The sequence below is a fragment of the Topomyia yanbarensis genome, chromosome 1, assembly GCF_030247195.1.
Source record: "Topomyia yanbarensis strain Yona2022 chromosome 1, ASM3024719v1, whole genome shotgun sequence".
NCBI lineage: Eukaryota > Metazoa > Arthropoda > Insecta > Diptera > Culicidae > Topomyia > Topomyia yanbarensis.
The window spans coordinates 165,837,868-165,851,466 of NC_080670.1; the positions used below are offsets into that span (position 1 = coordinate 165,837,868).

Here is a 13,599-nt window from a genome sequence, read left to right on the forward strand (position 1 = left end):
TCACATTTCCTGCGAATTAAAAAAAAATTAAAAGTCTGCGTAGACTTTTGACGGGGGGGGGAGGGTTGGTAAAAGTCTACTAAGGTCTACTAGGGGGGAGGGGGTTTAAAAATTCTCAGATTTCGGTCTTATGAACGTCTTATTACGTGGTTTATGAACGGTCCCTAACGGGTCATATTGACCCGGATTTCGTATTCAGTTTTAAGACACAATTTCAGCCAAATATACTCTGGTGCCCGAGATCGCCAAAAAAACTAACCTACCTGACCCCACTCTACTCTACATATCAAATTTATATATGATATGACCAATCTTGAATCTTTCGGATTACGATTCCGATGCCGATTCCGACGGTAATAGTATTTCTCATAATAATGAACAAGCGATGTGGTCAATCAATATGTCATATGCTTGGAAGCTTATATAGAATCCCATCTAAAATAATTGATACTTTGGCTCAACTATTAACCCTGTAAATTACGTGAAAATCATCCGGAAGATCCGGAACATCCATATAACTGATCAATTCTTGAACCTAGTCCTAGAACTATGAAGTTTAGTTTGTGGATCTTACGGAAAGTTTCTACGAAACCAATAGGGCCTTTGTTCCGGTCACACATACGATTGCTTTGCAATAATAATTCCAATTCCCGATCTTCCGGAAGGTCACTACTTTACCAATAGAGTCCCTATGCCAGTTGCAAGTACGAATTTATACGAATGATATTCCTAACAATATTTTCAAAAAAATCTCTGAGCTCTATGACACGGTTCATGAACTGCCAGTTCCACAGGTGTTCCAGATCTTCTGGAAGATCATTTGTAGCAAAAAAAACGTGTGTAGGTCATAAGTACGAGCTCATTCGAATGAGAATTCACGAAACACCAAAAAAACATCTAGTTCTAAGAACAACTTTATGAATGTTATTATGTGACAAAAAGGGTCAACTTTTCACTGGGAACTACGAATTTAAGGCAACGCAACGTGAACAAATCATTTCGAAAAACTTCTAGAACTAGATTCATGAATTAGCCAGTGTTGTAACACACCGTTCATGGACGCCCCTTACATAGTACTGTGATTTCAGTTCTACCGTCGATATCATATGCGAACCCAAAGTATGCGTATATGTGCTCTAAATTTACCATTATTATATTAAGGATTAAATGTAAATGTTTCTTAAAATAATAAATAAAAATCCTCAGTGCTAGTCAACCCACCGCCTTGAGCGGATGGTCCGTCGTTGTCATACTTTGTAGAATAAACCGGCGAAGTTGTATAATGTATTTACGTGTTGGTATCTGAGAAGATTCTGCTGCCTACTGTCCATGGTCCTCTGGAACCTCATTCAGGCGATTTGGAAAACGATGTTTGATCCGCATTTCCTTGTCCTTCAACAAAACACAACGTAGGCCTAATCGCTGGCACGATCAGCCAAGTATTAAAGATGTTCCGGATGATTTTCACGTAGAATTCAGAAACATTATTTGAATCAAAGTATCAATATCATTTTAGATGAGATTTTATATAGTTTTTCAAGAATATTACAAAACTTTGGGATCAGTTTCATTGTTGCTAGTTCAGTATTATGAGAAATGCTATTGTACCGCGGAGTCGGCATCGGAATCGTAGTGCGGAACATCCAACATAGGTCGTATTATGTACAAAACTGACATGTACATTCTCAGTTTTGTTTATATTAGTATTCTGTCAATAAACCTGTGATTTATGATGACGGTATGTATGCCAAACATGACTGCCTTCGGCACCGATTCTCACTGGCCAACCTGGTCAGAAACGATAATATTTAGCAGAAACTGAAAATTGAACCTCTAACAAACAATTTCGTATAGCTTTGGCTGAAAATGTGTCTTAAAACCGCTAACGTCAAACGCTTTCGGGTGCTTTGAACCGTTAGATGAACCTAACCTAGCCACTATCAACACAGTAAGCAAACTTAACTTAATCATCGTTTCAATTTTAGTGTGCATATTTCGCAGTAGTTCAACGGTTGCCAAGAGCTTCAGCTTATTTCTCTTCCCAGCAACCTTCTAAGTGCGGCGACGTTGGCGTATTAGATGACCAATTCGTATCTACGGCCAAAAAACGCTTCATCAGCCTCTCTCGGTCGAGATTTTTCAAGGCTCCTTTCAGAACAAACGCTTCTCCGGTCGCTTATAATTTTAATTGGCGTACCCTTACCCTGCGAATTTTAAGGGTACCCCGTACCCTTAAAATTCGCAGCGTAAGGACGCATGAATCTGTCGTGAGCGAGGGAGTTATCTTCGAACGAATAGCTCGCGTGGTCATGTAGGTTATCAAAACTCCTCAACGTTTTTCGATCCTACGGCCAACAATAACATGTATAAAGCCGGAACAGTCCATTCCGATATACGAGAAGGGCCAGGAGAAGTTACTGAGGCGGAAGCTATCCCATCATTGGAGGTTGAGGCAGACCATCCTTTTCTGGCAGTTGCGAAGGACTCGGCGATGCACGGATCGAAGAGCTGGCACGTAATACTAGGTTCGAACCTCGTTCAAAGCAGTTTGGTATCCAAAAAATCTCTTGCGTATCGAGAACTGGATTGAGTTTATACAATGGGCTAGCTTTTGGTAGTGTTTATTTCGTTGTCCGTTCTGCATTTCAGCTCCTCTTAATATCAGTAGGTCTTCGGGAAAATTTGGATTGGACGAGTTAGTAGCATTCATTCTCAGTAGCAACAAATTCCTCGTTGGTCAGCATACCTTATAACAGCGGTTATTTTAGTACCCTGTTACGGTCGTTCCCCGGAAACCGAGAGAAGAATGCTAAGCACTGCATCTAATAAATCCAGGTCAAAAATCTTCAAACTCAATCGACGGTTTTGGAGTGAGATGATGCACATTACGTCCTTCGGATGCCGAACCGACGCTTGGGTTCCATACTGGTCGCGCTTGTATTAATCGCCACAGAAAATCTGAAGCATGAAACCAACGGCTGGACGTCTCAAGGCTTGGCACATCAGCTATTTCAAAGCCTTGTCGGTGACATTTGATTTCATCGATATCCAGTTGCATTCCACATACGTTGAGACTAGTAATTCGCTGACCCTGAACGCCACAAACTAGTTATATCGGCGGTGATCCAAATTGAGCACACATCCCCTAAATCTGTCCAGAAAATCCCTAGGACGGATTAAGCTTATGCGACTCAACAATAGGGTAAGGTGGGGCAAATTCGACCATCGGATACAATTGACATAAACATAAACCGATTTTTGATCTTATATTTGCCCCGAAAAGAAGACGGTATGCTATGTTATGTCCTTTTGTTAAAAATAATATGCGGTTTTAGGGCAGCAATACGAAAGTACCCAGTATTTAGCGAACTATGAAAACTCTATAACAAGTAAAACATTGTTTGTGTTGCATTTGTCTATAAAGTCTACAAAGCTTACTAGGTCTTTTAAAAAGTGCAAAATCACTGTAACACGGTGTAATCGGAAGTTACTTTTAACTCCCTTTTCCAAAAGCAATGAAAAATCATAATACGTCAAACTTTACCCTATCGTGACCACCTGCTCCACGTTTCAACCACTTGGAGTAGTTGCTCGATATTTTAACAAATGTCTAAAACTTTGTCGAAAACTGTAACTCGATCCTTCAAATCATACCGATCTATCGATTATCTTTTTCGTTCTTTGTTTATTCTTTCCAAAACGGTATTTTTTTTAATAAGAAGATGAAAAGATAATTTCAAAGAAAAACTAAATTTACTGACTGATTATGAATTGTAATTTTGTTAGTGTTTACAAGATTCTGGTAGTTGCAGCTATTTTTCAGTTCAAGGAATAGGAGTTCCGGTTTAAGACAGACTGTTTATGCATCTGTTGATCCCTTGATCTATATCACCAAAACAAAATTCAGCGCTTTTTCTTGAAAAGGGCGATACTAGCAGTGATACCATTCAAAGAAAATCAACAGTGAATATTTTCAGACTTGGTTTTATTTCCTATTTAAGAACTATTGTGTTTTTTTATTCTTTTGAATCATGCAATCTAGGATAGATTGCATGATTCAGTGATCGAAACCCAAAACTTCATAAAGTATTTGAAATTATTAAATTTGTTTTTGCTATTGAAATTGACAAAATGATAGTATCGCCCCTTTGGCGATTGTTTACTTTTTCGGTCCCACCTATCAGCATTGAAGTATTGCCCTTACGTTTTTTTACAATAACTACCGTTCTACACCACCGATTTCGTCCGTGTTTTTTCAATACAGATCATTGTTACTATTTACAGCTGGTATCAGCTTGATAATCCCAAAAAATACGAAAATAACAGTTTCGCCTCTAAACTGCTAGCAAAAAAAGTATCGCCCTGTTTGTTTGCATGGAGCGTGGAGGGCGAAACTTTAAATAAACAAACAAAAATACAGTTTCGCCCGTTGTATTTTTGCTTTAGTTTAAGAAAGCAATATCGTAGAATCAAAATTTTTAGGTTAATTTGTTGCGTTTCAAAGCCCTTATTCGTATATATGAAAAAAGCCATATGTTTACATTTCCATATCAACATTTGAATAGGGCTAATAAGATTTGTAAACAAACTTTTGTTTTGCTGATTTCTCCTAATTTGTTATCATTTCAACACAGAAAACATTTGAAAATGATTCTACCAAGAAAGATGTTGATTCATGTGCATTTTTCATGAAACTCAACTCGGTAGCGGAATAATGAGCGAAATAAGTTTGTTTACAAAAGTCTCATTAGCCCTTTTGAAGAATTACTATTGATTTGTAAGTATCGCCCTTTTCACAAAAAAGCGTTGAATTATTTGTCAACCCCTCCAAACAGAAATTCGGTTCTAACTGGCATCCCTGCCGGAGATGAATCGTCACATGGAACCCGAAACGATGATTGTGTGCGTACAGTCCTTCGCCTTTGACAGGTATATGATGACTTCATGCAGAACTTCTCAATAAAATATGAACAAAACTTATCAATTAACACTTGAGCTATAGGGTGTTTGCCGTTCAGGCGACATCATTCAAGTGGAACCATTGGGAAAAAATAATTTCATTATCTATTAAAGTAAATAAATCGACATTACCATGGTAGAGTATTGGTTGTTATCTTCCTCGCTCGCGATAATCCAGATAATGTAGCCACTAGAGCAGAACACTTTGGTACACACTTAACTTACAAGAACTTTGAGGTAATAAGTCTCGAAAGTCAACACTTTGGGCTGGGTCGCCTCTGTATATTTTTTTTCCTTCCTCTGAATGAATCGACAGAAACACACACCAAATTTCAGACACGAACACAACGGTGTATCAATTAAACCGAAGAAAAAAAAACCAGCGACACTTTGACACTTTTCTACTGAACAAAAAACGCCGAATTCGGAGTAGAAGAAAGGAATGCACTCGGTAAATATAGCTGCAACACACTGCACACTAATCGCAAGACTAATCCACTCACGGAGCGATTTTCTGTCACCTCTTCTTACTGACGGGTAGGTAAACACTGACAATAGCTAAAGACTTCGCCGAAAAAAACCCCGATTGCAATCAGCAATTGCAATATATGTACCAAGTATCCTAAGTCGTGGATCGATTGGGGGAGAGCCCACCACTTGCTGCTGATGATCACTGCTGCAAAACAACACACAACTGAAACACAACCACTTTGCGGTTGCTTAACGCTAAACAGTATACGGACGGGCGGCACTCAAACTATGCCGTGTATTGCTTTTACTGATATAGTTGGCGGTTGTCAATCGAAAATAGGATAACCGCAATGATAATCGAAATGGTTGAAATCAAAAACTGGTTCTCGTCTGGTTTTGTGACATAACAGCTTAGTTTTATTAAATATCTAGGGAATTCTAGGGAAACTGAATAAAATGTTGATTTAATTCTTCATTTTAAAGACTTGCGGTCGTCTTCAAATTCCCGCATTATTAGAAAGTTTGCTTGAAAACGGCAATACCAATTCATTGAATGAAGCCCAAGCAGTGCAGCAGGCGGGCACACCAACACACAGGAACGACCGGTGGGCTCTGCTAGTATGGTAAGGAGTCAGCACAGACTAGCTGTTACTTTTGTTATTATGGCGGGTAGAAAAACGTGAAAAATTAGAAAACATATAAATTGTTTTCAGTGCTAGTTGATTTTATTTGACCAATTTATTAAGGATATTTGGTCGGCATTAAGTCAGACCGGACTAAGTCGCAAAACATCAAAAAATGAAATGATAGCACTGGATAAAGAATATCGTCAGCTACATTCGACTTTTGCCAGATTTGAAATATGTAACAATAAACAAGAATTATGGCAAAAATTAACTTCCAATCATAATGTAAAGGATGCTGCGATTCAAACTTTAAACTCGTTTTTCTCGAAATCAATATTTTGTCACTTAGTCTGGTCTGACTTAACACCGACCATTTTTTAACCATTGCAGATATTTTGGAGAAAAGTCATAAAAGCAAAGTTACGTCACTCATTTAGCAGGGCTCGCACGAGCAATACGTGTTGACATATTGAGTACATTTCTATCAACACGTATATCCAATCGATGAATTTATATCGTCAACAGTTTTTTTTTTCCTTTAACAGCATTAGAAGTCTCGACAAACATATGATTACGGCCTAAAAACCAACTGTCAAAATCCACTTTGAATGGAATTTCCAGACAAACCGTTACTAGCCGAACATAGTTCACAGCAGTTTTTGAAAGAGAAAACTTTTCTCTTTCGTTTACTACCAACATCTGCGATTGGCGTGCAACGGTTTGTCCGGAATTTCCATTCAAAGTGGATTTTGACAGTTGGCTTTTAGGCCGTAATCATATGTTTGTCGAGAAGTATTTTATTTTTGGTGCCGTAATGGTAGCATTGCCCCGTGCAAGTGCTGCAATTGATGTTACGTTGGTTACCATTTGTCAGATTATTGGATAGATCGATACCATTGGACAAGGGAGCCGATACCGATAGCCGATAATATTGAACGTGTAAGACCCGCTTATGTTAACAGATGACGGCAAAGGTATGCTTATTCTTTCACCTACTGCTACGATATGAACATGAAGACATTTTTTTCAATAGGTCCAATATACAAAAGAGAGACTCTCTTTGTTTACTTTCCCTTCCGCGATATCCCTGGTCGGCTTGCTGAATTCCCTCAACTATTTGCATAATAAGCTAGTAAAAACCTTTGTCCTTCAAATCTTACTGATAAATGTTTTGAATGTTTTATGGTTTTTCAGTAATAAGGCTCTCTTTTGTAGATGGAACCTAATGAAAAAAGTCTTAATATCTCGCGTACTTATTAAAATGGACCAATGTACAAATGAGACTTTCCCTTTCAATTATTACGGGCCACCATAGAACTTTTTTATAATTGTTCAATACATATTGAAAGGCTATGAAATCGATTAGCATTTTATGCAAAGAAAAGGACACCGAGTTATTAGCAAAAGAGAATGTAAACAGAGCCTCTTATTTGCATATAGGACCATTTCAATAAGTTTGCTAGATGTATACTGCCCATAAAAGCTTAAGAGTCCCATATTGAAAAACAGTAAGCCGAGAAAAACGCTGTTGAACATTTACATTTACTTGGAACATTATGGATGGGAGAACCATGTTTTGGTATTTTTTCGATAATAAACCTGGTAATCTTATTTGTGCATTTTGATTTTGTGGTGATACAGAATACAATCAAACAACAGTTTATTCAATATTTCTCTTCAAAGTAAATTTTATAAATTGCACTAATCATATATTACTCGAGCTAACATCAAAAATTATTTACTAAAACATGTGCCACTGTTATCGGTAAAAAAAACCAGTGCTGGTGAAAAAAAAACGTTTTTCTCGATTCATGCCATCTCCCCCCGCTCTGAACGAACCGATCGATGAAACGGTCTCGCATACATAGCGGTACATATTTATGCTGAACGGTATTGGAGTGAATGGGATAGCACCACCAACCGTTGGTTATGCTGGAGAAAACAAAGACGAGCATACAGACACAAATGCACTAGCAGCATGCTGTCTGCCAAAGCGCAAAGCATGAATGAACGCATGATCATCATGAATGAATGCCGAAGGGGAGGAGAAAAAACAAAAGCGTGCAAAACGATAAGTTGGAGTTTGTGGTGTTACGGGAGCGTTACCTTCCTTTATTTCTGATAACAGTGATGCCAAATTTATCTACTGTTTAAATGGTTGAAGGTACTTGACAATCTGTAACTGTATTAGTGTGTTCAACGATTTGTTTTCCTGCACCTGTCATAATTATTGATAGCTGGAGGAAAACAAATCGAAAAAATAGCTTTTCGGGCGGATTATTGGCATGGTGGATCGAACCCAACCGGTATTGTAGTCTCCGGAATTAGTTTCACATTGACATAGGGCTCTTGCTACACACACAGTCAAAGCATCTGTTGGGCACACATTGCATGTTTACGTTCCATGCAGCAAGTTAAAAGTTCGAGCAAAATGATATTCTTCTCAACAATAAATCCACCCAGTTCCATAATAATACTCTGTGATTATATGGCAATAAATACAAAGGATTATTGGAAGATTTTTACATATAAACTCGCGTTTAGAACGTGTGTAATTGATGGTTGCAAAAAGGACAATCGTGAAGAGGAAGTATGGTTTCGCTTTTCGCTGGCGTTTAATTGTCCAGAACTGCTCGGTTCAATCGTAGGGAAATGTACAATACTAAATGTACTGAAGTAGACCGACTTGGTATCAAACCAAATTTTCCAAACCCAAGCATGTAAACGTAAGAAACATTTGGTTTGCTCCTGTGGAATCTACTGACACTCACTTCAGATATCATATTTTTTCACCTATAAAAACAAAACTTTAATTTTTTACAAATTACATTTTTCAAATATGCATTGAAATAGCATAAAATTTCACCCTATTATTTATGATAAGAAAGCCAAATTCAACATGTTTAAAACTTGTATCAGGGGGTGGGAGTACGGGTAAAGAGTTTCAGTATGAAAAAAAACACTTTTTTGCGATTTTTTTAGAAATTTAACTGAAGCGAATCGAGCAAAACTTTTGAAAAATTATCTCGAAGACTCAACGTAGGGGTTAGGTATTTTGTACATAGAATGTATATGCAAAGATTGAAATAAATCGGTTCAGTAGTCTTTAAATGGCAGTTAACACTTCAAGTCGTGTTTCTTCAAAGACGTTCTACGAAAAGCTTCACCTCCGACTCGCTTGTTGATATTTTTGCATAGAAAAATTACAGCATGAAATGAAATATTATAATGTATAAGTTTTGATTAATTCGCTTCACTCAAATTTCTAAAAAATCGCAAAAAGTGTTTTCTTTATACCGAAACCCTTACCCCGACCCCCCTTGAGTCGTATAGGCCTTAAAAACTTTCAAGTCTAGAAGCTTTTTTGTATGCATAAACTCTCGATGCACAAAATATTTCACAAATTTGAAATAAAAACCATTTTTTCTGCAAAAATCTTTTGGAATGCTCGTTGTTTCCATGGGTATGAAGCATAGCATTGGCAATGCTTTACTTATTTTGTCCGCGTATCCGGTTTAAACGATAGAAAACATTATGTCACGCAATGAATATTTAATTGTGATTCCTATAATACATTACATTTTCTCATATTTGCTCTTAAAATTGTGAATTAAATATTTAAAATAAATCAATCTATCCGCTCCATATACATTATATGCAACTGTCATTTTTGCCTGCCCAACGGCTCACCAATACATATGCGCTCTGCAAGCACCCTATAGAGCATTTAAACACCATTATAAATACTTTAGGAAAGCGATTTCCAACGTTTAAATTGTCTGACAGTTCTACATATGACAGGTGGAGGAAAACAAAACCCCAAGTAGTGTGAGTAAAATCATTTGCATAGAACTCTATTGGATTCGTATTCTTATAGAGTACTTGACAATCTGTAACTGTAAAAGTGTATTTAACGGTTTGTTTTCCTACACCTGTCATAAATGGAGGAAAAAAATCGAACGGTCGGATTATTTTCATGATGGAATATGACCAACCGGAATTCTACGTCTCCCGAATAAGTTGTACAGCGACATAGAGTATTTCAACACCATTATAAATACTTTACGAGAACTAATTCAAATGTTTAAATTGGCTGACAGTTTCATATATGAAAGCTGGAGGAAAACAAACCTTCAAGTAGTGTGAGTGAAATCATTTGCATAGAACTCTATGGACTTGTATATCAGAAAGAGTTGCTTGTGATTTGTTTATTTGTAGCCAAACATGTCAAATGGTCCCAAGTGCAAATGACAGTTTCTCTTTGTTTACATTCTCTTTCGCTAATAACTCGGCAGTTTATACGTTTGTTACTCAACTCTTAGCAAAATAAGCTAGTCGAAATCAGAGTTTTTCGATATATCCTGAAACAATATTGAAAAGTTTTAAGATGACGCCGTAATAATCGAAAGAGAGAGTAAACAAAGAGAGGCTCTCATTTGCATTTAGGACCATTTGACATGTTTGTCGAGATTTATTTATTTATTCATAATTAATATCAACAAATTCATCGTGATAATTTTTAATATACAGGGTGTTTGGTTCATGGTTAAGAATCTCTCGGGGAGTGATAGACTGCTATATTTGGAGAAAAAAATTGTTCTACACATACCATCAAATCTCAACCGTTACAGAGTTATTGAACTTTTTGTGTAAAAAACTTATTTGTCTTAAAATACCTCTAATTTTAAAAGTATACTTTGTATTTTAAATATTTCAGTTCCATTCGAAAGGTGAGAAAATTACCTATTGAATAGTGTTCTCATATCTTTTAAGTAATTAGTTTTAACTACCTTTTAGCTGTAAAGTAGTTAAAAGTTAGTGTTTTTGAGGAGGTTTTTGCTAATTTTCTCGAAATAATGAAGTATGATTGTAGCAATATCCATTATCTAAAAGTTGGGTTTTAGGACGATTCATAATTTGTTCTTGGACGTCATATTTCTATCTCCTCTCATTTCTTTGTAATTTCATTACTATACTTTTCCTGTAACCGACTTGCAAGTGCTAAAAAGACTCTAATCTAAAAATATGCTTTATATCGTTATTAACAAGATTTCATTGGAAAGCTGAGAAAATGTCCTATCAGTGTATGTGCAAATATCTCTTAGTTAAGTGTACTAAATGATTTTTTACTAACGAAATAACTCAAAATTTGTGTTTTTTGGAGAGTTTTTTAATTATTCTAATTATTAATCAACAAAATTTATCGTTACTATTGTTCATTTGATGCCCCTTAATGTTCTCTATAACTTTTTATTAGACACTTTGTCTATATCTCTTTTCATGTTGCTGCTATTTAATAGTTAACACAGCATGAGCTCCCTACAAATGTAGTGGGTTCGAAATCATTATTTTTGCATATGAAACGATGTGATAAAAACGATTTTGCGTTGAAACCAAAAGAGATAATTGAATGGAGTCAAAGAAAGAACTGTAGAACTTGCTGAGATGCATTATTTCCATGATAATAATGGTGATGTTTATTATTTACTATTTTAAGAAAATTAACGAAAATGCTAATAATAGCACTAACTTTAAACTAATTTACTTTTAAAAGAATACTAAATTCACTTAACTGAAAGGTATTAATACATTTTTCACTGTAAAATTTTCCTGGCTTTCGAATAAAAAGAAAAAAAAAGTACAATAAGTGCCATAATTTTTCAATTAGAGCTGGTACTAGTGAAAATGAGATAAAAATATCCAAGTTGAATAACCCAAAATCATGAAAATAAGAAAAGGTAAGCGTATCGTGTCAAAGAACGAATTAAGCAGCTCATCAAGACTAACAATCTGAATTATTAAAATGATGAGGTTAACTATTAGGATTTTCAAGAAATGAACGAAAAATCGTTTAAAATTGTTTAATTTTCAATAAATTACTTTGAGAAGGCTACTTAAACTCATTGGCTGAAACATGTGAGGGCATCACTCAATGCGAAATTTTCTCACCTTTCGAATGGAACTAAAACATTTAAAATACAAAGTATACTTTTCAAGTTAGAGGTATTTTAAGACAAATAAGTTTTTTACACTAAAAGTTCAATAACTATGTAACGGTTGAGATTTGATGGTATGTGTAGAACAATTTTTTTCTCCAAATAGGGCAGTCTATCACCCCCCGAGAGATTCTTAACCATGAACCAAACACCCTGTATTTAAAAAGTCAGATTAATCTGCAAACGTGGAATGTGAAGGTCGAACTCGGACGAACAAATCTGCGCTGTACTGTCTCAATTTGAAGGATAACATTGAGATAATGAGGGTTCCACACAAATGAACAATATTCCAGTGTTGATTTAACGAGTTAGCAGTAGTGACATTTCAAGCAGCAATAGACTTTTCTACGGCTCATGTACGTACACGTCACATGACACAAATACTAGATCACTAGCTGGTGGAAAATAATAAACAAAGACGGCAAAAGCAAATGGGATTGTTTTCAACCAAGAAGCTGCATTAGTACTTGTGAGACCGTTCGACAAGAACTCAATTACGAACCACAAAAAGTGGGATGCCTTTGCGACAATATAGCTGATATGCTGCTCAATCGTCAGTTGCTCATCGAGAAAAACTGAGTTGTACAGTATTCGAATGGAATTGGCGTTTTTTCCTCGAGAATGTAATGACCGTGCATTTATTAGGATTAAGGGTCATTGGATTGATTTCGCACCATTCCGCAAAGGTTTCCAGTTGGCGTTAAAGGAAAGCTTCGTTCAGCTTCTATGGCATAACTTGAGGTCATCAGCGAATGACAATCGAAGATGACGGCATTGAAATACAGGAGAAAAATCAATGGATTGAGATGGCTGCCTTGCAGAATACCACATGAAGTGAAGAACTCTTCGGATATACAATCACCTACATTGGCTGCTTTTTGAATTAATACCTACTCAATTTAGTTAAAAGTAGAACAACTTTAGAATGAGTAACATGCAGAATAAAAACTTTAATGACATTCGGCCAATGTCCCGAACAATGATCAGACATTACACGATTATTCTGATTTGCATTACTCAGTCTCTGGGTAACTACGGTTTTTATTCTCTGAGTTATATTATACGAGTAGCGAACATAAATCCGTTAGAAGCAGAGCTCCCTTTTTAATCCGGATTATTGTATTACAGAGTCCGGCATTGAAAGTGTAACCAGGCTCGATGAAAACGATTGGAGAGCGCCCATCTGCGGGTACACCGGCTCAAACCATTATTTGTGGCTGGTGCTGCCTCCTGGTGGCCAACCGGTGATTCGAATTCTCATATGAACGGTGGGTCGAGCAAACCCTGTCGTTTTGAGAGTTTACGAGTTCCTCAATTTGAAGAGAAAAAATCAACAGAGATCACGACGTGCGGAAATTGACCGCTTTCGGTCAAGCGAAGCAACTCCTTCTTTTGAATTCCATCACTGATCACTTTTTTGCGTTCACTTTTGGTAAAATGCTTCTGTGTCAGTGGCGGATCCAGGGGGAGAGTCTTGGGGCTCCGGACCCGCCCCGAGAATTTTTAACTTCTTGAGAAATTTAAAAAAAAAAAACTATCAATTTTAA

General features: G+C 36.6%; 1 protein-coding gene across 10 annotated transcripts in view; it reads right to left on the bottom strand.

Annotated features, from left to right (window-relative positions):
• LOC131680344 (tropomodulin) overlaps positions 1-13,599 on the bottom strand; it is a 215,522-nt gene that overhangs the window by 88,510 nt on the left and 113,413 nt on the right. Inside the window, exon 1 of one of the 10 annotated variants that reach the window (XM_058961090.1) lies at positions 5,092-5,653. The exons of the other annotated variants lie outside the window; for them this stretch is intronic. Within the exon in view, the coding sequence (XP_058817073.1) occupies positions 5,092-5,094 (3 nt within the window). The 5' untranslated portion in view covers positions 5,095-5,653. Of the gene's footprint in view, positions 1-5,091; positions 5,654-13,599 lie in introns of those variants that run through there. 10 annotated transcript variants of the gene reach the window in all.